Genomic DNA, 25,124 nt, shown 5'->3' on the forward strand with positions numbered 1-25,124 from the left:
AAGTCTTAGCAGCCACTGATGTAACATTCACTAACAACTAAGATCAAGATTTACATCAAATAAATAGAGGGATGTTAAATCAGGTGCCAAGTAAAAGACTTGAGTATTTTGAATGTTTACAAAAGAATTACAAGAACACATATTTTTAAGAATTTCTCTCTACTATAAACGAATAAAGTGCATTTGTTCGGGGTATTTTATTCCAAATCGGTATGTACACTTCTTTATGAGATTTCAAAAAATAACGTATTGGGTAGATCTAAGACTATTGAAGGGGCATTATTCGATCAGCTACTACCTGAGACGGAAAAAGTGATGGATCAATTGAACCTTGTGACTTTTTTCCAGCATCAACACAGTCAATTAGCATTTTTTTCAGGGTCTCCTTCATCTCCAAAGCCAAACTGTTTAGCCACACCTGACAAAGAGAGGAAAAAATCTCAAAAGTTACATGACAAAATCATTTCTCAAAGATGTTTGAACTATACTTGGATGTGATTTTCTTACCTCCACATCATTTGACAGAAGAACTTTATTTCTAAGTGGCACAGTTTCTCCTTCTACAGACTTCATGGCAACTATGTGTTTAAATTCTTCATCAAAGCTCACACTATTAATGCCTATTAATCAGGAAACAGCAATGCAGTTATATATTGTTAAAGTCAAACATTATTTTGTTACTGTCTAGTAGGAGAGAGAAAAAAAAGTCTGCAACTGATTATTTAGTGTTTAAGAACCTTATTTCTAAATAAGTACATTTCACGAATGGAGATTAATGCATTACCAGCAAAAAGTTTCTTAAGATGAGACTGGATAACCAGAGGATTCGTGGACTGTCCTAAAATTTCTAATAAATCATCATCTCCAATGAAATAGAATCTTGGAAATGCTGAGCGCTTTTCCTGTATTAAAAAAAAAAAAAAAAAAAAAATCAGTTTTGTTGATTTAAATACAAACTTACTGACTTTCTTTATAGAAAACTGTACTGTCATCTGTACCTCCAAAAACTCAATCAAAGATCGCTGACATCTCTGAAGCTGGTCAAGTATGGTAACTAAGGTATTTCTTATTCCTGTCCGGGCATTCAGCGACGTTATCCTGTTGTCACTCTTGATATCTGCCATAATGGACCTTGACAGAAAAAATGGAGTAATTCATAAAAACAATTATTACAATTTTAATGTGAATATGATATACAAGCAGTTACGCAAATAAAAACCAAAGCACGGGTAAGTCATACAAATATCTGATATACAACTTTCAGTATTCAGTACTAATGAGAAAACATTTCAGATTTTACATCAATATCTCACCAATATAATATAATAACTGCTTCTTGCTAAGAAGAAATTTTCACTCAAATCAAGACAGATAACAGTACATAACTTTCTGTATTTCTAAAATCTCCTCCCTTTTTATCTCCTTGACTTTTTTGGAACAAATAAGCCACTGTTTCTCCCAGAAGTCCATCTGCGTATTTCTTAGTGAACAAAGTGCTTGTCTTCAGCAAGAAATGATTCTTGGAAAAACAATTATATCACCTCTGCTTCTGTTGACAAGATTGTTCTTGTGTTTGCCTGCCTTGTTCATGATCTGTGATGTTTCACGCGAGGCCCTTCTCCACAGAATTAAATGAATTAATTAAATGAAACCTACGTTACCACCTTTATTCAGATCTATGTCACTGCCACACATCTACTGAATTCCTGTTGCTGACCTTTATCTCCATGCATATTCCAATTGTTCCACGTACTTTCACCATGAAGAATGCTCTACCCTACACGTATCAATGACATTACAAAAAATAAAAACAAGCTGCATTCCATAACACTAACCTGAAGTCTTCATCAACTCTGTTAAAACGAGCCTGTTCCTTGGGCAGAGCTCCACGACCAAATATCGGTTCCAAATAGACCCATTTCCTTTGAATTTGGTTTAAATTCTGCAGATACTCATCCAACTCAGCCAGCTTTTTTTCCCAGATGGACACTTTATCTTCAAATCCTTTGTAATATGGAGAGTCCTTGAGGGACTGTAGAAGACAGCGATGATCTCCAACTTGGTTGACTATGTCCTTCCAGTCTTTAATAAGCCTGATAGTCTTGCCTTGGCTATCTTTATAATCTGTTAACGTAAAGATAGCTCCAACTCCCCAGAGTTCAAGTTCACGTAATGCTTCTCTGATTGTGACTTCACCTTGGGCCCGAGAATTCAAATCCTATTTAAAAGCACAAATAGATTTCAGTTCAAACTGCAGAGTTTGCCATAAACTTTCCACTCAAAAATACAACATGATTTCTATTTCTATAGCACTAAACATATACATATGCATACAGAACAAGGTAGACTACACAAAATAAACCATCAAATAACATACAGCACCTTTATTTGAAATCAGTCCTACCTTAAGTTCCTTTGCTTTTTCTATAATGGCATCAGTCACTTTTAGCAGATCTCCAAATAACAAACCCTCAAGCGTAGTGCCTCGGGGAAGACCCAGAAGACGAAAGAGATCCAGCCAGTGGTCTGGAGAAAGATGTTCTCCTCTTACATATTTTAAGAGTGGAATTATCACCTACAGAAAAAATGCATATGTGAATCCATCCATCCAGTCTTTATGAAAATTGCACCTGATTACAGAGTGACCTGCTATTCAAATAAAACAAAAATTAACATCCTCAACTGAATCTTTTTTTTTGAAAATTTAAAAAAAACGCGTTTTTTCAGTTCCTGAATTTAATGTTTAGGAGTACGACTCTGAGGAAAACTCATTGGTAAAAGTGCGTCTGTGTAAACTGCAATGACCCTCCTGTTCACTATAAGGAACTAAAAGGTTCTCAGAATTAAGTGAAATGTTCAAAACAATACCAGACTTTATCGTAAGAAGTGAACAGTGAGCTACAGATTTAAGTATATTACCCACTAATATAAAAATATTTTTTGTTTTATACCCCTTTTTGTAATTAGCATCTTACTTTATATTTGTCCACTTCTTTTTGCAACTTTACTGTCATTACAGTATGTTCTTCCATCTTCCTCATTCTGTCATGCCAGTTAAACAAAAATTCTTCAAATAGGTATGTTTTACTCCTGCGTGAAAAGCAAATATAAAAAGGTCACAACACCGCAGTACTACAACCACACGTGTACGTCCATGAAAAACAAAGTAACAAAATCATACCTGAAAGTAATCCAGTCTTCTTTGGCTTTTTCTTGAAAACCTTGATAAAACTCTTCATACAATGCCCAGACTTCTGCACAACTCTTAATATCTTGACATACGACTTCTGACAATGAGAAGTCAGGCTCTTCCAATTTAAAATGATGGCATTCTTCACTGAACAAAAAGATCATTGTATTATACATCACACTATTCCACTATACATTACGGTTTAAGAGATGGTATCATATGGAAAGAATTATACTTTAAGAAAAGTCATTGTTCATTGAAGAACATCGCTGCCAACTTGCAGCAATTCCTTATAGTCTCCCCGAACAGAATAAAGGAATACAAAGCATAACTCCCATGTTTACAACTGTTTTCCATTAATTTTCATTTCTTTCTTACTTATGAGAAAAGTTAATTAATTCATGCCCCAAAAACAAAGCTTGAAAGAAAATAATACCTAAGTTTGAAACCTGGAGCAGAAATCCTTTCCTTTTGCCCCACAGTCCATCAGATAGGACACTTACTCAAGAAACAGAAGACGTGAGTTCTTGCCCTCTTAAGTTACCGGAGGATTGAAGCAGCAACTCCCCCTTCTTGGACCAATATCCCAAAACTTATTTTAGAGAGAATTTCAGAAATAATAATCTCATACAGACTCCCTTACATGAAAGCCTAAGAGACTTCTTGAATCTTTAATGCAAAAAAACTTTTAAAAAACTTGAGAAACTCATGTTATGTAAAATCCACAAAAAGTACCCCGAAAAACTAAGGAAAAACATGAAATACAAATAAAATAAAATTCCTTATACTGTGTGATAAAAATTAGCTAACAGTTTCTGAGATACTATTGCCGCAAATCTATACATTAATGAGTAAGGCATACAGGGAAATATACATACATGAGTTTTTCTTTCATGGTTTCAAGTTCCTCAAATTCTTTCTTTTTTTCCTTTATGATCTGAGCACTTTTCTCAAGCACATCCTGATCACCTGATTCAATGATATCATCATTTGGCTTTAGCTGATCCCAACGAGCTTTGAACTTTTCCAGGTCTTGAAGGTATATATTAATACGTGAAATCACATTTCCTTTCATCATTTCAATCTGTAAAGTAAGAGTTAAAATGAAATTCCTTCAATGGTAACTACAACTATGTTTGAAATCAAAGTATCAACTTCAAAACTTGGTAACTACAACTTGATCAAAATCAAACTCTTGTATAATAGTCTAAGAAATAGTTAATCTTTATTCTTCCTTTTTTTTTTTTTTAAAGGGGGCACTATTTTTTTTTATGCTGGTGCTTGAGACCTATTTATTCAGCCTATGGTACCTATTTAGCCTACGTCTTACAGCTGATTGATAGATAAACTGCTGTATTTGTATGGCTACTGATACCGTTCAGCAATATGCCATGCCATTACAGGACTGTGCACAGTTGAGCAAAGTTGTGTGAAAAAAAAATAACAGGGATTAGTACTAAAACCATGATGAAGTAATAAAAATGCTATCTTTTAACTGCCACCCTGTTTTCCTCAGTTAACCACTGCATTCATTAATTTCAATATTTTTAGGAAAAATTAATCTTTCATTGTTACCTGTTCTGCAATCATAAGCTGGTGGCTTTCCATCATTAATTCAAATTTATCCCATGTCGCTCTTAGGTTATTGATAGTGTCCAAACCTGCACCAGCCACAGTTCGCAGAAGTTTGTTTTTATCTTCAGCTTCTTGAAACAGGAGAAAAATCTAAATTCAAACAGATTAAAAATACATGTGTATGTAAAAATACAGCAAAACCTGCTTATCCAAACTATAAACAAATATGTAAGAATCATTGACTGTGTATCCACGATTATATACAGCTGCTTTTTTTAGGTTGTAGAATAACATTAAAACACTAGAAAAAATAGTATCTGAGGTATTTAGAGAAATTCTAAATCTTGATCCTGACATGAGATATATAGTAGTGAATATTTTCTATGAAACAGGTAAGTAGCTCTTTATATAGTGCAGAGATCCACTCAATCAGATTCAAGAACAGCAGCAGAGCAAGAGAAAGTCAGTATATGTGTGCTGGCTGTGGCTGAGATTTTTTTTTTACCTGATAATGAGCCATATTGAGAGCCAACTAAAAAAAAAAAAAACCTACACAATAAAACCAACAACTTTTCTAAACTATATAAGTAAGAAGAAACTGAAATAAACACAGTTTTACACATTTACCAAAATGCCCCTGTATCTATGTTTTCCTTTGGAAATTAAGAGGTGACAACAGGCATTAATGCTAAGGAGCAATACTGTTTTGTAAATTATAGAGAATTAATTCTCTTCAACATCCAAGAATTCTCTCAGAGTTGCTACAAAACATAAATATTTATACCCAACCCAACACTCCGTAGTGATTTAGCAATGAAACAGCTAAAACTGTGTCCACAACAGATTATCCTAAAATTAGACAACTGTACATGGGCTTGTTAAATAGGCATCTAAAACTTCATTACCAGCAAAAAAAATCGCTGAAGTTCTCAACCCCTTAATGACAGAGGTTTCCAGCATTACTCGAGATCGCCTACTCTATGCCACCTGCCTTATACCCACTGCCCCAAAAGCTATGGGTCGTCCTGCCCTGCTGTCATACCTGCCAGCCTCGTATAGAGCTCTTAGATATGCCAGGACATCCTCAGAACAGCAGACACCTACGTAAGAACAACTCCCTTGAGCTCTTAAGGGAGCTAAGAAAGCAATTCAGGAGGATCAGCTACAGTGTCTACTTTAGGGTGAGTGGATTGCTCTAGGCAACGACTACGTTCTCTAGGGACTCAATTCAGTTCCTCACAAATACATTTCAGGAGCCCGAGGGCACTCGCCTGGCCACCAGGCGCAGCTGAGGAAAGGCAGAGGCCTCCCAGAACTGCTACGTCTGCCAGTCTTGGGTGTTTGTTGGATATGCATCTCAGTAACTTCAGAACTGCACTTGTAGGCAACTGAATCAGACTTCTGCTGATGTATTAACAGCACACACACTGCAGTCACCCACACATACACACCTAAACTCAGATGCATTCATTTAGAACTTAATCCTTTTCTGGATAAATATTGTCCTTTTGGGAAGGGCCTTTGTAGAATTCCACAATTTTGTAGAATTCCACAATTCTGTAGAACCAGAGTTCGTTAAAGGCATCAATAAGGGTATAGAAGAAATTAAAATATATATTCCAGTTGGGTTTTCAAAAAGCTTTTAACAAACCCTCACCAAAGGCATTTAAGGCACCATGGCAAGTTTGACATAAGAACAAATGTCCTTGCAGAGATTAAAAGATAGAAAACAGAGAAAGGAGGAAACAGCTAGATCCTGCAACAGGAAAAGGTAACACATGGAGTTCCGTAGGTACCTGTGCTGGACTGCTCAAATAAAAGAGTTGGAAAAGGAGACTAACCTGTGAGATGTTTACTGATACTACCATGTTATTGTAGACATTAAAACAGTTCACCTGTGAAGAACTGCTGAAATGAACTTAGAAGAAATTGTGACTGATGATAGCACAAGCATTAAGTGACATATATGGTACAAAAAAAGTACACGAGTTATGAGTCAATGACTGCAGTTCAGGATTGATATCCTAGCGTTACGACAGCCAGTTATGAGTGGGCTTATGTTCAGAGGTACGCTTGAGGTGAACTAGAACTCTTCAATCTAGAGAAGAGATGGCTGACACAGGACACAACGAAGAATACAATTGTGTGTCACTGTGAAAAGGAAGAATAGGGACAGATTGGTCCATATCTCTTCCAATGTATGACTTAAATGATACAAGTTAACAGATGGTAGGTGGAAAGAACACAAAAAAGGAGTGGACCTTCTTGCAATGGGCAATCAATTTACGCTTTACCAGAGGATATTTCGGATGTCAAAGGTCTATTAATGAGGCGAGGTAAGGCTGTGGAAGAGAAATCAACTGAGTGTTACTATCTGCTCAGGAACCACGTAATACTCAAAAAGGTTCTGGCTGGAGTGTGAGAAATCATCAGATATGCTACCCTGATTTTGTATTTCCCCCAAGACAGCCCTTTATTCTACTGCTGGAGACAAAATACAGTGCTACACGGAGCACTGCCCTGACCCTCTATGGCCACTGCAGGTTCTAAACTAGTTATATTAAATACGTTTCCATGACAGAAAGCAATTACATGGTTTTGATAGCTGTTGGATATGATAAAACAGTATCTTACCCCTTCTTTTTGTTCATGTAGGTTTACATATTTTAAATTGTCTTCTGCTATTTCCTCCACAGTCTGGGGCCTAATCACTAATGTTTGCATGGCATCGGTGAGAAATGAAGAAACATCACATAGCTGAGCTATATAAAGTCGGAAAACAAAGTTATCATGGAGAAAATACTTGTAGTAATAAACATCCAAGTCAGACACAATCCTGTGATACAACACTGTCATAAGATATGATAATGTACACAAAGTACTCACCCAAAAAATTGCAGGCCCCGATCTTACATGCTGCTTCAACAAAAATTACACATTCATGTTTACGCATAGCTTTTAAAATGTAAACCACTGCATTGAGCCTATGATTTAGACCACCATAATTGAAGTCCCTTCTGAGAATTAAACACAAACACACACGGTATTTCTTTATACACTTTCAAAAACTGTATAGGTCTTTCTCAGGTAAATGGAGAAAAACAAATGCTAAAATTGCCTTTGGGTTTTGGCTTGTCTTTTTATTTTAAGAAACTACTTAACTAAAGCCACCTGGCTTTAAACGTTTAAAAGATTCACTAACAAAAGCCTGATTAAGCAATCATGTTGTATTTTCCTACCAAGGTAAAACTTCTTGGTACTGATAAAAAGGCTGCACAATTCCAGGGATTAATACTTCTTTCAGAAAATAATTCATCTTCTAGGTTATGGAAATTCACTTTGTGCACAACCCCTGTTATGTGTTTCCTGCACTCACTGTTAACATTTAAAGCGCAACGTGCTGGTATTGCTCATCATCTACACCTTATTCCATTTTGTCTACCTGTTCCAGATATAGATAGATCACCCAAAAATAAGGAGATACTTAGCGTTCTTTAACACTCTGCATTTCGACAATCTCAGTGACAAGTAACTCTACGGAATAAGTCTAGATTATTAAAGACTCTTCATGAAGTATTCCAATTTGTGAGAGAAAAATCTAACAATATTCTTTAGTTACAACATTTCACAACACCTCCTTCAATTACCCTTAAATGCCTTAAGATTTCCCTCTCTTAAACATCAAATAAATTTTCCTCCCTGAAATGGCAAAGACATTTTCCTTCAGACAAAAGAAACAAGCAAAATAATGTTTGTATGCATCCTTTTACATCGGGAACAGATATGGACAAAACAGATCAATGGGAAAGATGCACGTGGACATCAAGGGGTCTTAGCTTAGGCCTGTGGTGAAAAATTAGGAACAGATTACTTTCTCTGCGCTGTGATTTCTGCAGCTCACTGTGCCCAAGATCAAAATAGTTCTTAAAAAGAGTATTTACATCAACACACATGTTGACATTACAACACAAACAAACAAACAATTCATTGAAGTTATTTACCTTGAATAGATTTTCTCAAAGAAATGACAAGAACATCATACAACTTCTGGATGAAATCATCAATGACAGTTTTCACAGGGTTGCAGTTAACAGTTAAACAATCTATCCTGATGGTGCTTCAAGACAAAAATTAAAAAATAACAAATACTCAGTAGTATATTGACATGTCAATATCTCTAAGATCTATGCACGTCTGTAGTTTACTCTGATTTTGTGGCCTAATAAGAAAAAAATTCCCACATAATTCTCCAAATAAAAGACATAGCATATTGGGAAAATTACTCACAGTATTGAAATATTTATAACCATTTTGCATGCATAGTTTTATGGGGACTATGGTCTAATGCCTGCTCCTCCAAAGAGTTAGAAAATCCCTTGATTTTATATAACCAACGTCACTAAATTGAAAAGGACAATTTCTATACTCGAAAAATACTTTAATTATTTGTACTGTGCCATCTTTAAATCTCTAATTTCCATGTGAATTTACTACCCCAGGCTTCAACAGTCTGAAGAACACAAGAAAAGACATAGTGAGCTATTTCAAGACCCCATATCTAATATCTCACAGTGGTTATAAGTAGATGTCTGAGGAACACTGCCTTATCTGATACCTTCCTGAGTATCCCCCATAATTATTTTCAACTCAAGGCAGTTCATAGCCACGTGGTTTCTGACTGCAAGACACATCAGCCAATTTCTCTTCTGTTCACCCCACTCTGCCCTTAAACTCACGAAAATCTTTACTACTCACTAATTCACTTAGTCAACAAGTTCTACCAGACCATTCTCCTGCATGAGTTGTCACCTCTTTTTCCTCGTTCTGAACGATTCCCACCTGTTTCATTTGAGACCTCTAATTGTGCATGACACTAAATTCCGTGTGAATATCTGTAAGAATAAGAGCCTACAGTAGCATATCCTAAACTGTAAGTCATAAGAGGTAATCACGTGTTTCAATAAAGGAATTATTTCATGTGTGAGTATTTACTAGTTCTGTTCCTAACTGCCACATATACTTCACATGTACAAGACTCAGCTAAAAGTATGGATAAAATATCGCCACGTTTTCCAGTATTTAAAAATAAGTCCTGAATTTTGAGGGGATTTCCTATCACATCAAAGGAAGACATTAAAAGTTTTCAAAGAAGGCTGCGTGGAGAAAAGGTAATAAAAATGAAATAAAAATAAAACTTTAAAACAAAAACAAAAATATTTTAAAAGTACATCAATATTTTAAAAACACTGGAAATTCTTATATCTCCATTTCTATGGAGATTTCTATTTCAGAATATAATGTATTCTGATAAAACACGTTATTCAAACAAAAGATTAGAGTTACACCATACCTTGGAAGACGTTCTGCTTCTTTCCCTCTCACTTTTAAAGCTTTGAAGTTTTTTTCCCAGTCCTGTTTGCTGGAAAGATGTGTCTTCACCAGAGTTTCCATATCAACTCGGCCAATTACTATCCAGTCCTTTTCAACATTATTTTTGATTTCATGGAAAAAAATATTTTCCAGAAGAAACTCTGTTACTTAATGATACGAAAACACGTTAATAAAGTTTGCAAGCTACAGTCTCTCTAACCTTTGTGCCCCTTCAATTACTACAGATTCTCTTAATGCAGAAATCAGGAGGTACAAAATCAATTTAAGGATAAGCAAAGCAGATCTAGAACAAGAGTAAAAATTTTGACAGCTGTGATATGGAGGTTTCAATGGAACTGCATGCTTCCAGCTAGGTATGTGTTCAAGCGGTTGGATTGACATGAAGGGACTTACTACACTTTTGCTTACATGCCTTGCAGAAAAGGACAGTAATGCACACAGGTCATGGCTCAGCTGCTTCGAGAATGTCTGAACCCAAAATGATACAAATAAAAACAAAAAAGCATGAATAAGTGAAATATTGAAAATACCTTGAATTGATTAGGAACATCTGCCAGCTTTCTGAACAAATCCTCTGCTTTACTGAAAGCAGTCAGAAACCCATTTGCATTTCTTTCCGTCATAACAGTGAATATTGATTCTTCTTCCGCTTCACTTACTCCCCTAAACTGATTTGGAATGGAGATGAATCTCTTCATTTCTCTGTAATATCTAGCTCGTACTTCTTCAAAAGGAGGTCTGAATTGCAACCGGCCTTGCCTAAAAAGTGAAACAAATCATACAAAAGAAATACTTGAATGCAACCTGAGCCAGAATACCTTCTCAATAGGAAAAAAGAAAGTATCTTACTTGAATGTTAGATCAATATTTATTTCTGGTAAATTCTCATTGAGTGCTTCTAATCCCATTTGATACTGATGCTCCAGAGCTTTGTAGAGTTGATGATTCCAGTGCTGCCTCCAGGCTTTCATATCACATGATCTGAAACCCTAAAATTTAACATTTTTTTTTAATTTCTCAGACCATAATAAGCTGAAACTGAGCACAGTACAATGTCTTGTACTGTCTTAGTAAACTGGGGTTGTCTTACTAAAATGCAAAGAAGTATCACACCACTGGAACCAGCGCCCCAGGGAAGCAGTCACAGCAGCAAGCCCATCAGAGTTCAAGGGGTGTCTGCACGACACTGTAAATCATATGGATTTGTTTTAGGTAGTCCTGCGAGGAACAGGGAGTTGGACTCAATGATCCCTGTGAGTCCCTCCCAACTCAAGATTCTATGACCAGTTTGAATAGTAAAAATATCTGGAGTTATTACATTTATTTCAAATTAATATAGGAATTAAAAAATACCCAAATCAAATACCCAGATCTCCATGGCAGTTCAGCATAACAACTTCGCTGAGGTTCATCACCCATTGGTTTACTATGAGATTCTTCAAGTTCACTCTAAAATGGACAGGACTCTGCTAGAAATAAGATACAGAGCTGGCTGGATGAGAGATCTAAACCTGCATCACACCTTTTATTTTCTTCTGATATTTTTAAAAGGTAGTTTATGTATTTCAGAAAATTGTTCTGTGTTTCCACAGTTCAGTGTTGACTAATAAGCAGATAAAGGATTTTATCTTAAAGCATTCAGATTTTCATTAGAATCTTCTACATTGCACTGTAAGAATGTGTACAGCTGGATCACACACTCAGGTCTGTAAATGATCACTTGTGAGCCATCCAGGGATTTTCAAAAGGGCAACACAAGTTAAGAAAGAAATTAGAAACTCCTCCCAGCTTAACAGGTTCTTTTCTTATTTAACTGGAGATAGATTTTCAGCCAGGGGCTTTGCAGGCAGTCCAAGCTGGCTGCAAGAGCTATGCAGTTACGGTCTGCCCGACAATTCAAGGCTGCCCTGAAGAACTCTTCCAACAGAACAATTCCAGAGATTAAGAAAACCTGAAATTATCTCAATTAAACCTTAATACAATTATAAATAGAGTTTTTAAAGAAATACATAAAATGAGAGCAGTAGAACTATACCATCTTGTAATTTTGGACAGTGAATACAGGAAAGTTTTATCCTGTATTAAGGATAAAACTTGTCAGGATCAAGAGGACAGGCTCTGACATTGAGATGCTGGAGCATGTTCAGAGAAGGGCAATGAAGCTGGTGAAGGGTCTGGAGAGCAAGTCTTATGAGGAGCGGCTGAGAGAATTGGGGTTGTTTAGTCTGGAGAAAAGGAGGCTCAGGGGAGACCTTATTGCTCTCTACAACTATCTGAAAGGAGGCTGTAGAGAGGTGGGGGTCGGTTTCTTCTCCCATGTGACAAGTGACAGGACGCGAGGAAATAGCTTTAAGTTGTGTCAGGGGAGATCTAGGTTAGATATGTGGGAAAAAATTCTTTACAGAGAGGTTTGTGAAGCATTGAACCAGGCTGCCCAGGAAGGTGGTGGAGTCCCCATCCCTGGAAGTGTTTAAAGACATCTAGATGTGGCACTGAGGGACATGGTTTAGGAATCCTGGCAGTGCAGGGTGAACAGTTGGACTCGATGATCTTGAAGGTCTCTTCCAACCAGATGATTGTATGATTATCCCATTACTAGTATGACATAAAAAAGATTATCTTCATCCTCCTCATCTGAGATTTTACCTCACATTGGGCATCAACTAGTACACAGCCAGTTTCCATGAGCTAGCTTAGCAACTCCTTAATCAAAATTAATTCAATCATGCTATGTTTGAATCTTAAATCTTGAAAAACTGTTGAAAAGTCCAACGTTGACAGTTTGTAATATGGTAATGAAACCCTGCCTGTGATTGGAGGCTGGCAAAACCAGTTCTGAGCTCCTGGAGTCCACCTTTCCAACGCTGCTGCTGCCGCAGTAGATCAATATTCATAAGTGATATAACCTGTTAAAAGAATTTTAAAGGATAATAAATATATTCATCACCAAGTGAATGAAAGAAAGGGTATAAAGTAAGCTATAAGAGATGTGATTTCAGTTTCACCCGGAAAACATACCTTTTCAATGAAGTTTGTGTGCCACTTCCTTAGTTTTCTATTTTCAGTGGAAAGTCGTTCAGCAGCAGCTTGGAGTTTTTGGATATACACTTCCAATTCTCTAGGATTGTCCCACGTTATTGGAGCTTTTCCTCCAGGACCAGATTTTGAATGCTTGAAAAACACACAAACTTCGTAAGACTTAAAGACAAATATAAGCTACCAGCTAGCACACAGGCAGTGATAATATGAGAAAGGTGGTGTTACCCCTAGTAACAGACAGACGACTTCTCTCTCAGTACTGCACTAGAGGCATAATAACCTGGCAAATCACAGACAGGTGGACAAATCATTATAGCTACATCAATGCACTGGGGAAGGATTAATGCCAGAGCTTCAAATAACATCACTGATGTTGAGACTCTTGCCCACACATATAATCAGGCATCCTAACCTGAGAGAACACCTTAAACTCCCCCCTTCCTCTTTGTACTGCACTGACCTAAAAGCAAAATGTGATAGTAATAATTGCTCCAACTTCACCCGCTTATCATGAAATACATTTTTAAAATTACACTGTAAAATTCCACTGACTCGTAAGTAGCTTTGGTGACTTCCCTTTCTCTGGGCTTCTTATCGAGAGTCTCGGGGGTTTACGCATTTTGCTAAGTTTACAGTAGAAAATCAGAAAACAAAAGCATCAGAGGTTCCACAGCTGGATCTATTCCAAAAAGATGCAGAGCAGAAATCTTAAGAAATAGGAGAACATGTGGTGGCTCTGCACCATAACTGTCTTAGGTTTGCATACTAAAGGGATCTGCAGCATAATCTGCAGCCAGCCCAAAGAAAATTGCTCTGTAGGTTTTATTCTCTTGCCCAATACAGAGTTTATGGGCATGTTATAATTCTCACTCTTCTAAGAGTGTTTGGAAGAGGGTGGAGTGCTTTGAACTGATCAAAACCAGTAAACTGAAATTCACGATATACAACAGGTTTCTCCAGACTTAGTGATATGGTGTTAAAAAAACCTGTAATGTTTAAGTTCATATTGTCTCTTCAAAGCAGAAAAATGAAAATAAATAAATAAATTTGTCCAAATCCCTTAAAAGAATCTGAAACTCCTTTAAGTATCATGAACTTCCTAGTAATCACAAAAACCCGCTCTTCTCAGAGTACCTATATCATGTCTAAACACCAACCCGTTGTAATATACTGCACACGTAAGTCAATAATCAGGTTGATCCACAGATTCTTTGTTCTTAATCTAAAACAGAAACTATCCATTTCTAACAGGCCCTAAAGTAAATTAGAAATATTCAAGAGAATTACCAAAACCACAGAGATTTAATAACAGCCAACATAGTGATACCATTCCTTAACACTAATTTAGCTCCAGAATAAAGTTCATGCCATTTTTTACTAAAATAGACCAAAATAATATTATTTAGAACTGTCAAACCAGGAGTTACATTCTCAACTACTAACTGACCACATTGTGATTCAAGTGTAAACTCAAACACTAAAAATAATGCCTGAGATATCATATTACACTCATATCCAAAGTAAAAAGAAGCAAGCAGCTGCTTAAATGACAATACAGAAAAAAAGGCCCACTGATTTCAATACATGCTAATTAAACAGATGATGGTGTTGCCTGTATGGGAAGGCTGCAGTTAAAAAGTCCAACAACAAACACAGAAAAAGCAGCACAGAACATACACAGATACTGTTGAAATTAAAAATGCAGTCAGGGGAATTCTTTCACCTTAATTATCTGTTCAAATGCTAGAGCAGACTGTAACATCATTGGCTTCTGACTCTCAATCATTTGTTGATCAACAGAATTATAAAAATGTGCCACCTGTAAAAATTGAAAGATTACAAGAACAGATTAAAATGTTTATACGCCAATAAATGTAATACAGGATATTTCTGAAAGCATTGCCCAATCAATACCATTAAGAAATGAAAATGCACTGTACTAGTAAATTTTTATAAAATCAAAGTACACATGCAATGATAAGGCAATTCTTTCTTCTTCTAGTGACCAATTCTAATAGCAAAAAAAACACTGCTTCTTAAATATGTCTGAGGTGACTATACCTCACCTTAAATTAAATAGGTTCAGCTTCTGATTTAAGTGGAACAGTTCCACTATTTTATGCAAATGTAGGCATCTAGTGCCATTTCAGAGGCCTTCAAGTATCCATGACATCTGTCAGGATATGACACAAGGCCTAAAAACCATCCATTTACTTAGAGATTGGTGAATGGAGTAAGAGGTATACCCTAAAACTCACTTTAGTTGTCCACACATAGACATCTAGTGCCTTTGGAGATGACCAAGGTTTCCACTTGGGCACCTGTCAATGACCCATATGCACAGGTAGCTTGACGGTTTTGTTCTGATAGCAATGACACCTCATGTGAAACTGCATCGAGCCTCTGTATCTACATGAGAATATTTACCAATATATACGCATCTTAGAGTAACAAGAAAACTGACATATGGTCTTTCAGCTGAAATACAAGCCAAATAAAAACATATGCAGCATTGAGTCCAATCAAAAAATAAACCCCGAAAAAAACCAAACACCCTTAAAATACTTATTAATATATTTCAGTTCAAAACTAGCAATGGTAAGGACAAGCTGGTCCATTTTATGACGTTTTCCTTCAGTTGTAATAATCAGACAGTGGGACTAAAATCAGGATATCAATGAGTTAGTTCTATATATTCGTGCAATAACTTTACATGGCTTTAATACTATAATTTGTTTGGTTTCAAAAGAAGCAGCGTTTCTACTACTAAAGCTGGTTAAGTCAGAACAGGAAGTTATTACAGCATTTAATCTTTTACCTGTTTGAGGATGACCGCCTGCTTACAGAACTTCTGCGCAGTGTTTGCAGCGTGCTGTATTTTAGCTGGTATAGCAAAACCGAGTGCTGATAGCTGACGTACTTCTCTTAGGAGAGTCACCAAACGATCTGAATAAAGTATATTTAATGTTCCAGATTTGTGATCCAACTCCATTACAGGACTATTAGCTTGGATGCTAAACCAAAATCAAATTAAACATATTATTTAATATAATTTGATATTGATCCTTTTTTAGGTGCATTTTATAATAATATAATAAACAATTCTAAAAAATTTTATGCCATTCTATCACATTTTTCTATGTCCATTGACATTTTAATTTACTCAGAAGTTATTCCAGTAATCTTTCTCCTCGTGCAAAGCCAGCGAAGACAAGAAGAAATGAAAAATGCCTATTGGTTTTGCTCACCAAGGTTTTCTGGCTCGTTACAATAGTTAACATGTAACTCACAGTTAGACAGTATTTCTCAAATAGGCTGGATTCATCATGCTCTCTCAGGCAGGCACTTTACAGCTCCCTGCCTTAGGCACTACAAAGGGGAAGAAATTCTCCGAGGGAATCAATCCAAGAACAAGGACTTTGATCAGTGGAACGCTCTGGATACACTATCAGATGCTAGTAAGAACATCAGCCTATATTTAGATTTTATTCCAGGGTTTCTTTTTTCTACTGTAGTAATGCTTCCAACCCCATCCTTCTAGGCTTCTTTCATAAAAATTTCAGCTTTACCCATTTTTTCACTTTTTTCTCATAATTTTCTAGTCCCCATATCCATTGCATTCCCCTTTGCAGTGAGCCACCTCTTTTCAATTAATCTCTTCACATCTTTTAAAAATCTCACAATAATAAACGTTTATGGTACTAATAAATTAGATGGCTAGATGGCTGTTATGTATTGGAGTGCTGAATCTGCTTATTTGTGGTATTTGAGTATTTTTCATGAAATAAAAGTTTACACAGAAGTGTCAACTCCTGTATCCTCTGAAACTGTGGACAAACTCTTTTTTCAAAAGAAGTTGGCAACACTCAGAGATACAGGCAGAAGGTATGTGGCCAATCAATTAAAAGAACTGTTAAAATCTTTTTTCGTATCCCATGAAGTAATTTCATTATTTTGGGGAACACAACTCGAGTCTTAAATTTATTTTCCTACCCTTCTTTCATCTGCTCTATTTAGACTAAAGATTTTCTTGTAAATAACAATACTTTGTTATTCTGCATGTGTCATCTGCATATCACAGCTATACTCTAATCTCTTCTGGTTTCTAGACGTTACCACTAGGACACATAACAAGTGATAACAACAAGCAAAGCAAACACGTCTTTCATTCCACATGTTAACAGAAACTGCAAGATTAGTTACTAACACTGACCCGTGTACTTCACCTTACCAACCAAGCCTGGCAGGATGATGAAATCATAATAAACTCTTCCATTTTGTTTCTCCGCTCATTCTCAATTCTGTACATTTTTTTATTTCCTTCATTGAGTTCTATTGAATTACACCACATGACAGATTTTAGCATAAACATTATTTAAATAAGAATGTATTTACCTAAGTCCTGACTTGGGATTTGATAATTCTGACTGGATATTCCTAGACCAGTCATCAAATTGTTCTTGTTCATATACTTTTAACTGTTCCAGAAAAGAATCTGCACTTCGATGAAAAGTTTGAAATCCAGGTAAGTCAGACAGAAGAGCCTCTGCCAGCTTGATAGCATCATCCACCTTAAACACAAGCACAACGAAAAAAGATCAACTCCAGCATTCACTCAGAAAAGAAAAATCACCACAATAAGAATCAGTATTACAAAACATCCAAGTGGGACTCAAAAAACAATTAGGAAAAAAACCCAAACCTGATGATCAAATTCCCATTACAGTAAATTGGGTCTGAACAAGTTGTCCACCACAGGTGTCTACCACTATTACAACAGCCCAGGGTATCCCACCCGGTCTTTAGTTCATTCTCCATAAAGGTACAGATCTCCCGTGCATCCTTCATTGCACCTACATGTAAGTTCCACGCCAATACTCAAAGGTATCTGAAATGGGATTTCAATCTGCGTGTGGACAGATTAATCAAAACCCTAGTCAGTGCAATCCGTGGAGATTCAAGAGCAATTAAAAAATTTAACACAGCCTAAGTTAGAGGAGTCAAATATGTTTTGGACACTCTCTCGTTTGTAAGACAACACAGAATCACTTGAGATTTGCTTTTACTACAGTCTCCGTAGTAAATTACCTGGCAGGCGCTGACTCAAAAAACTACCACCAAGAAACCCCTTTGATTTCGAGGGGACACGACACAGGTTAGTAATAACAAGTGAGGATTAGGATGTCATAGTCTGGCTATCTGTAAATGTTAAATGGAATTTTAAAATACAAACTAGAGAGTAAATTTTAGAAAAACACCTTCTCTCAGAATTTTTTACTTTTTTTTTTGCCAAAAAAAAAATTGTCATAAAAGCAGGCAGCTTGGTCTATTACGAAAAGACTGACTTTTGGGTCAGATAATAAAATTCAACTTGGCAAGCAGCACCACCAATAAGGAAGCTTAATTATCTATCTCTTGGGAAGTCCACAATTTTTCTGGGAGTAATTCCCCATAGAAATCTCAAATACCATGTTTTACACTCCATGAAAATTTTGTGTCTAAACAGTAGCGGAATCTCTTACCTTCAGCTCCAGCTGCCGTACCCATACAATATTATTGATAACTTCAGAAAGGTTCTTGCCTGACAGTGGTCCAGAAACATCACCAGGAACACCATGGCATCGAGTTTCAAAGTCTGTCTGATAGTCTAACACAAGCAAAATATTTATGTTAGGCCAGAAGCCTCATAAAACAAGCTTGAAATCATTATCGCAGTTACAGAAATTTACTAGGGATACTGACACACTTCTGCAAATACTAGTATTCTTTATTTCCATTTAGAAAAACTGATGCAATTAAATACTTCTAAATACATTTTTACCTTTGACATAATCTTGAAGTCTTGCTAGCAAGGTTTCCCTTTCAAAAAGCAATTCCTTGCTTATATTTGGATGCTTTATCAGTTCCTTGTATTTCTGAAATGTTTGAAGAAGCTGAAATACGAAGTTTTAAAAGTTATCTCTTTCTCCTGAAAAAAAAAATTAAACATATTCTGACCCTATTCATCAGTACTACTCATAAGTACTGTCTTTGGCGCAAAGTACTTACTCCTGTTCTCTAAACTGACTTAAGAATTCAGGAACAATATCTTTAGGGAAGTTTTCAGACTGTAAAAATACCCATACCTGCTGAGGACTGTCCTGAATTTCTGAAATAAATTTCTTCAATCTGTTTGCTAATTTTTGTTCTGCTGGTGCAATAATTCTTTCATACTGTGAGACTGCTGCTTTCCATAATGGCTAGAGATAATGAGTTTATATGTTAGTTTAGGACTATCCACACACATCAAAAAAAGTCACAGAAAGAATGTCAATAGGTTGAAAATAAGCATTATACCTCTGTGTAAGGATTGTAGTGCACAGGACTTAGGCCAGCAAAGGGTTCAAACACTTTGGCAACATGTAAAGCATTTTGTTCTCCAGCTGGCAAAAGGAACATAAGTTTTTCATGTAGTGTTCTAACAGTTAGCACCTATAATGGAAAAAAAATTTGATATATCCAACGTTTTTTTACATAAAACTTACACTTAAAGCAAAAAGCACACGCAGCGCATTCCATCCCTCTCTTTTTTACAAGAAACTTTTGAAAGAGCCAGGCAAGCATGGATTATGAAATGCTGTCTGACTCTGAAAGGCTGTAAAAGTGTTTTAATTCCCTCTTTTAATGTTAATTTTGCGTCTAATGAAATAAATGCGTATAATTCAAATCTCTACCTCATCAAGGCGTTTGCCAAGTTTGTCTAATGATTCAGGGAAATATTGCTCATTTTTCCATGGATGTAGAGTATAACGTTGCCAGAGTTGTCCAGTTAGGTACTCACAAGCTGACACCCACTGCTCACAAATCAAGATGCCAGATTTTAGATTTTCTTTAACACTGTGAAAAGCATCCTCCCACAAATTCAAAGCTGCTAATTTTCTCTGAACATATCGACCTAGCGAGCCACCTAGAACACAAAAAAAGTATACAAAAACAAATACATTTGTTTAAAACGATTCCTTTAAATGCTACAGCACATTCCAACCATGTTTAAAAAACTAGCGTGCCTGGATCTCAAACCACAGAAATGTATCAACAACGGATTATTTTGTTTCAGATTCAGGAAATGTCTTAAACATCTCCAAGTTAAACAGAGGTTGTCCAACATCACAAGCTGATGGATTTGGACTCTGGAATCCACACACAAGTATCTGTGTTTATTGGCAGCAGTGGCAGTCACTGGCTGCCTTCCCCTCACAGCAACCCTTCCCCTCAATGCACACACACCCATGGCAGCAGCAGACAAACTCGCTGGTTTATGCATGTCCCAGATGTGGGACTGCTGGTGAGAGGATGAGAGAAGCAGCCTCCCTGCACGTCCTCCTCTCCCCTCCACACAGACTGAATCAACCTTCAGATGGCGGTTTATATAAATAAATTTTCTCCTCTAAGAGAAAGACAAGGAGTCAAACAGAAGCAAGACAAATCCAGTCCACAGGCTGAAAAGTATCTAGCTCCAGCTTGTTATTATCTATCCTCTTCCCGAGCATGTGTGAGGACATCTACCAGAACTGGCTGAATTACTGGATACTACACAACAAATAACATCCATGGATTGTAATTACAAGAAGAGAGCACCTTAATGCTGTAGCTATCACCGGTGCCTTTAGGAGGAAGAAGGTCTCTGCTCAAGAACTCGTTTTACTTTTTCTCAGCTGTTCATTTAATAAAGACTCATAAAGGTTTACCTATTACATCCAAGAGATTATGCATGCGTGGCTGTGGGTAAGGATCATGTTCTGTTTGTCTCCACACACCATCAACAGTATCCTTGGTAGTCTCCACCAAATCCACAACTTCAAATAATGAGAGACTATCCAAATTGTAATAATCCTAGAAAAAAATATCCTTAATACGATTATTTTGTGACTAGTACTGTGGAAACATTTATACTTTTCTGAAGCTGGCAATTGCTATAGTTTCCTGGGTTTTATTGCTTAAACAGAATACGGCATAATCCTCTCAAAAAACAAGCATTTCTCTAAGTTCACTCATATGAAGAATGCACTGATATCCAAAGTGCCACAAATTTTGCATGGTAACATTCAGGATTATGGTTCAGTTTTCTTTTTTACAACTCCATTAGTCAACTCCTAGTTCACAAACTGCAGCAAACTGTTGTATTTCTACAGCAGCTCTTAGTATTCAATGGTCAAATCTGCTCCCAATTAAATGTTGGCATCCCCCTGCACCATTGTCACTAGAAACTACATGAATATCATGTAAAGTTAAATTTTGTTGCAGAAAAAATAACCGGATAGTTATATATTCATATATTTGAAAAGAGCGTCCTGACATACATATACTGACATAGATTTCACGAGAAGAGCGTTTTTGACTAAGTCTACAAATACATCACTGACCACACACAAGAAAACATACTTTTGCGATATCCTCAAATAGGTCTTTAAAATGAGCAGCTCTCTCCTTACTACACCCTTTACTTCCATGATGAGCACATTCTATCCAGAACTGGAATTCATCTGTTGGTGTAAGTATAGCTGCAAATAATAAAGGAGAATATTTAAATAATAAATATACGAAAGTTTACAAAATATTTTCAGTCAGAACATACTTTCTAAAGCAAATAATTTTGTACTACGTGGTTACTATGGTACTTATCTTCCAACTTCTGACTCTGACCAGATGCTGTATCAAGTTCATACAACAAGACCAGAGCTGATCAACACTAATTTGAATCTACTCACCAAATCCTGCTGTATTTCACACTCTGCAGTCATCGGGATAATGACTGAAAACTCGATCTGTAAATAAATCAGTGACTCCTAATTTAACTATAAAAGATGGAACTGCAAAGCAAACCTCGCACATCATCTTCACTGAATTTTGTTCCTGTGTAATTAAGATCCGATCTTCTGAGAACAGTACTCAAGCCAGCTTCAAGATCACTTAAAAGTTTCTGGAGTTTGGGATCAAATGTTTTACTCCATCTCTCATCCTGCAATGAAAATTTCAAAAATTATGACTCACATGATAGAACAATTACTATTTTCCTCCCATTAATCATAAAAATTATTCAGACTTGATAGCAGTAACCGATCACATGGTGGGACAATGTAATTATTTTTCTTAAAGCCAAGGAAAAGCACCTCATTCTTTTCACTTAATAATTCAGGATACTACTGTAAAAAAAATTTATCTCAAAATCAAAAGTCAGTTGTTGGATTTATAAAGGCACACTGAAAATGTGTTCAAAATTCTTTGTTAATAAATTCTCTTAAGTTAAATAAATTTGGAATCTACTTCTACAGTAGAATCTGGAAATTGCTAGAGTCTAATATTAAAAGTTACTGGTTTTTTCTAAAATTTTCTTAATACTATGACATACAGGAAATTAAAAATATTCAAAAGCTGGAACTCTGCTTGTTCAGCTTATGAAATACAGCTATGGTCACCATTTTTAACAAAACGTCCACAAAGGAAATACATTATTTAAAGAAACAGACGAATTGCATCAGAACATTTAAACCAAAAAAACAGCTTTTAAAAAACCCACAGCTATATAAAATGAAAAACACAGCTATATAAAATAATTTCGACTGTAGCACATAAAGTATCTCAGAAGAGTCAACATCTATGGAATTTCAATGTTTCAGTGTAAATCTACAGAACATTTAAGTTGGTGTATCGCTCACCTTCAGTAACACTGGTGCAAAAACTTGTCGTACAGCTTGATAAAGGGTGTTAATTGGTGAATCCAGCATAGAGGACACAAGAATATTACTATGAAGATTATCTTCTGTAATCACATCAGGTCGCAGCTTAAAGAACACCAACACGTTATTCTTTGAATCAGTAGCCTCAATCTGTAACAAGCAGGATGAGAGGAATTGCTCAGAAAGCTGTCACTGAATGCACATGATACTGAATTACACACACCATTTACACAAATTATTTACATCAAGGAAAAGAATTATACCGTATGACTCCCTATGGCCTCTGATAACATTCTGGTAGTATCTGACTTGCACAGAAAATTAAAACTTTTATTATACTCACTCCTGAGTTCTTAGAAGTGAATGAATTCCAACATCAGATATGTAATGCCTTTTTCATTATAAAATATCTGTCAATACCATAATTATTTATGGTATTTTGAATGCGAAAACTCCACTTACTACTTTCTGGGGACAAACCAGAAAATCCATTTCGCGCCTAGAAAAAACGAAGCATGTAATTTACCTTTTTTATTGCATTTTTACGCTACGTTGGGAATATTTTTCTAAATATTCAGTATTGTTCTTCAGAGTCTGTAAATATGTAACTCTACTGCAGTTCATAGATTTCTCAAGGACAGAGAAAGACATGCTCCTTCACCAGTAAAATCACAAATTGTAATGCGATTCTTGTTCCCTTCACAGTCCAACTTACATGTAAAGTTCCAAAAATTGCCATAAAATCAATTATTGAAACTCTTTGTAGATGAGGACAATTCACAGAACAGAAGAACATTATCAAACATTTTATAAAACAATAGCAAAAAGATATGCTAGTTGAAATCCCAAATGCGGTGCAATTGTAAACAGCGGTGAACTTTTTTTCTGTTAGAAGAAACAGAGGGCTAGTAAGAACAGCTTTCAGTTTTGCTAGACAGCATCAGTTTTCCTCTCTTACCAACACCTACATTGTGTTTCACTGAGACAACAGGTATATACAGATTGCGCCTGCTCTTCCACCGCTGCTGACAGTGGTTTTCTGTATCAGACAGTGGCTCAGCAGCACGCCCCGAAAACTGTTCCATGTCCATTCCTGCGAGAATATAGCGTACGCTGAACTTCAGAGGTGGCCACACGTGGTGGTACGTAAGGGACTGCTCCACAGAGCAGCTCACCTGTTAATCCATTACACCAGTCTCCACTGCACAAAAAAAACCCTGTCACTGACCTAAGCGACACCACATCCCTTGTGTCACAGCAGAATGATGGGACACACATCAAGGCCCGTGCTTTGCCTGTACGCTCCGTGTGGCAGGCACCACACCGTGTCCTGACTGGTGACACGGCGCATTCACCGCACACCGCACCCGACGGGAACACGAAGACTCCGAGCAGGACATTTCACACAGTGAACCTTCAGCTCACAGCTGGACGCATCAATCTACAAAACGCATGATTTGCACAAACGCCCACCGTGGGATTTCTCAAATATCAGCCAACGTGCCACACAGGAGGCCACGCTTCCCTCATGGCCATGGGCAATGCCGTCCTTCCAGGCACTTATGTGCACCCTTGCCCGGGGAACAGCCCGCACGCCGGCCTCCAGCTGGCCTTTGCAGCACGGTAACAGGCCACTCTCCGGCTGCACGACACGGGCACGGCGACAACACACAGCACGCTGAAACCCCGTACCACCACGGGCACGCTCCACCACCCACGGTATCTCACAGCTGACCACACGGTCAGCTCTCGGACCAGCAATTCATGTAGCAGACACTGAGCCCAGCATAGCTATTTGCAGCAGGAAGATGTCTCCCAGATCAAACACCTGTCTTTTGTGACCACGAAACCCAGGCTGGACCCCAGGCTCTGCATCGCCCCTGGCACGCTGGGCTGCGGCGGACACGCTGGACCGGACACCACTGTACCTGGTTGGATGCGGTGAGCTGGGTGCCCGAGCGCCGCACAACGAGCAGGAACTCATTGCCGTCGTCCAGAAAGCTGCTCAGTTCGGGACGGGCATGGAGCCCCGCGGTCTGGGCAGCGGGACCCTCAGCGGGATCCAGCCCGAAGTAGTTAGCAGCCGTGGCTGAAATAAAGCGCTTCCTCTTGTCGCCCTCCCCGGCCATGCTGGCAGAAGGCAGCCCCGCCGGGCAGGATCAAGGCGGGGATGGATCCAGAACCCCACCGGAGCACATGGAGGGCCGACGGGA

At 37.3% G+C, this 25,124-nt stretch overlaps 1 protein-coding gene across 1 annotated transcript in view; it reads right to left on the minus strand.

Annotated features, from left to right (window-relative positions):
- The window catches only part of DYNC2H1 (dynein, cytoplasmic 2, heavy chain 1), a gene marked incomplete at its 3' end in the record, with an annotated part of 85,264 nt that extends 60,224 nt beyond the window's left edge, over positions 1 to 25,040 (minus strand). Inside the window, exons 1-30 of the mRNA XM_010131120.1 lie at positions 24,840 to 25,040; positions 22,891 to 23,061; positions 22,058 to 22,193; positions 21,617 to 21,735; positions 20,923 to 21,067; positions 19,909 to 20,141; positions 19,532 to 19,666; positions 19,321 to 19,434; positions 19,017 to 19,128; positions 18,718 to 18,842; positions 17,591 to 17,766; positions 16,014 to 16,209; positions 14,919 to 15,014; positions 13,175 to 13,327; positions 12,964 to 13,062; positions 11,006 to 11,145; positions 10,687 to 10,915; positions 10,116 to 10,243; positions 8,767 to 8,882; positions 7,400 to 7,527; positions 4,766 to 4,915; positions 4,069 to 4,274; positions 3,182 to 3,337; positions 2,976 to 3,090; positions 2,405 to 2,575; positions 1,836 to 2,218; positions 999 to 1,131; positions 785 to 902; positions 508 to 620; positions 299 to 418 (exon numbers count right to left, since the gene is read on the minus strand). Of these exons, the coding sequence (XP_010129422.1) occupies positions 299 to 418; positions 508 to 620; positions 785 to 902; positions 999 to 1,131; positions 1,836 to 2,218; positions 2,405 to 2,575; positions 2,976 to 3,090; positions 3,182 to 3,337; positions 4,069 to 4,274; positions 4,766 to 4,915; positions 7,400 to 7,527; positions 8,767 to 8,882; positions 10,116 to 10,243; positions 10,687 to 10,915; positions 11,006 to 11,145; positions 12,964 to 13,062; positions 13,175 to 13,327; positions 14,919 to 15,014; positions 16,014 to 16,209; positions 17,591 to 17,766; positions 18,718 to 18,842; positions 19,017 to 19,128; positions 19,321 to 19,434; positions 19,532 to 19,666; positions 19,909 to 20,141; positions 20,923 to 21,067; positions 21,617 to 21,735; positions 22,058 to 22,193; positions 22,891 to 23,061; positions 24,840 to 25,040 (4,617 nt within the window). The remainder of the gene's footprint in view (positions 1 to 298; positions 419 to 507; positions 621 to 784; positions 903 to 998; positions 1,132 to 1,835; positions 2,219 to 2,404; positions 2,576 to 2,975; positions 3,091 to 3,181; positions 3,338 to 4,068; positions 4,275 to 4,765; positions 4,916 to 7,399; positions 7,528 to 8,766; positions 8,883 to 10,115; positions 10,244 to 10,686; positions 10,916 to 11,005; positions 11,146 to 12,963; positions 13,063 to 13,174; positions 13,328 to 14,918; positions 15,015 to 16,013; positions 16,210 to 17,590; positions 17,767 to 18,717; positions 18,843 to 19,016; positions 19,129 to 19,320; positions 19,435 to 19,531; positions 19,667 to 19,908; positions 20,142 to 20,922; positions 21,068 to 21,616; positions 21,736 to 22,057; positions 22,194 to 22,890; positions 23,062 to 24,839) is intronic.
- Positions 25,041 to 25,124: the final 84 nt, after the last annotated feature.

Source organism: Buceros rhinoceros, unplaced genomic scaffold (genome assembly GCF_000710305.1).
Source record: "Buceros rhinoceros silvestris isolate BGI_N320 unplaced genomic scaffold, ASM71030v1 scaffold16232, whole genome shotgun sequence".
NCBI classification, from domain to species: domain Eukaryota; kingdom Metazoa; phylum Chordata; class Aves; order Bucerotiformes; family Bucerotidae; genus Buceros; species Buceros rhinoceros.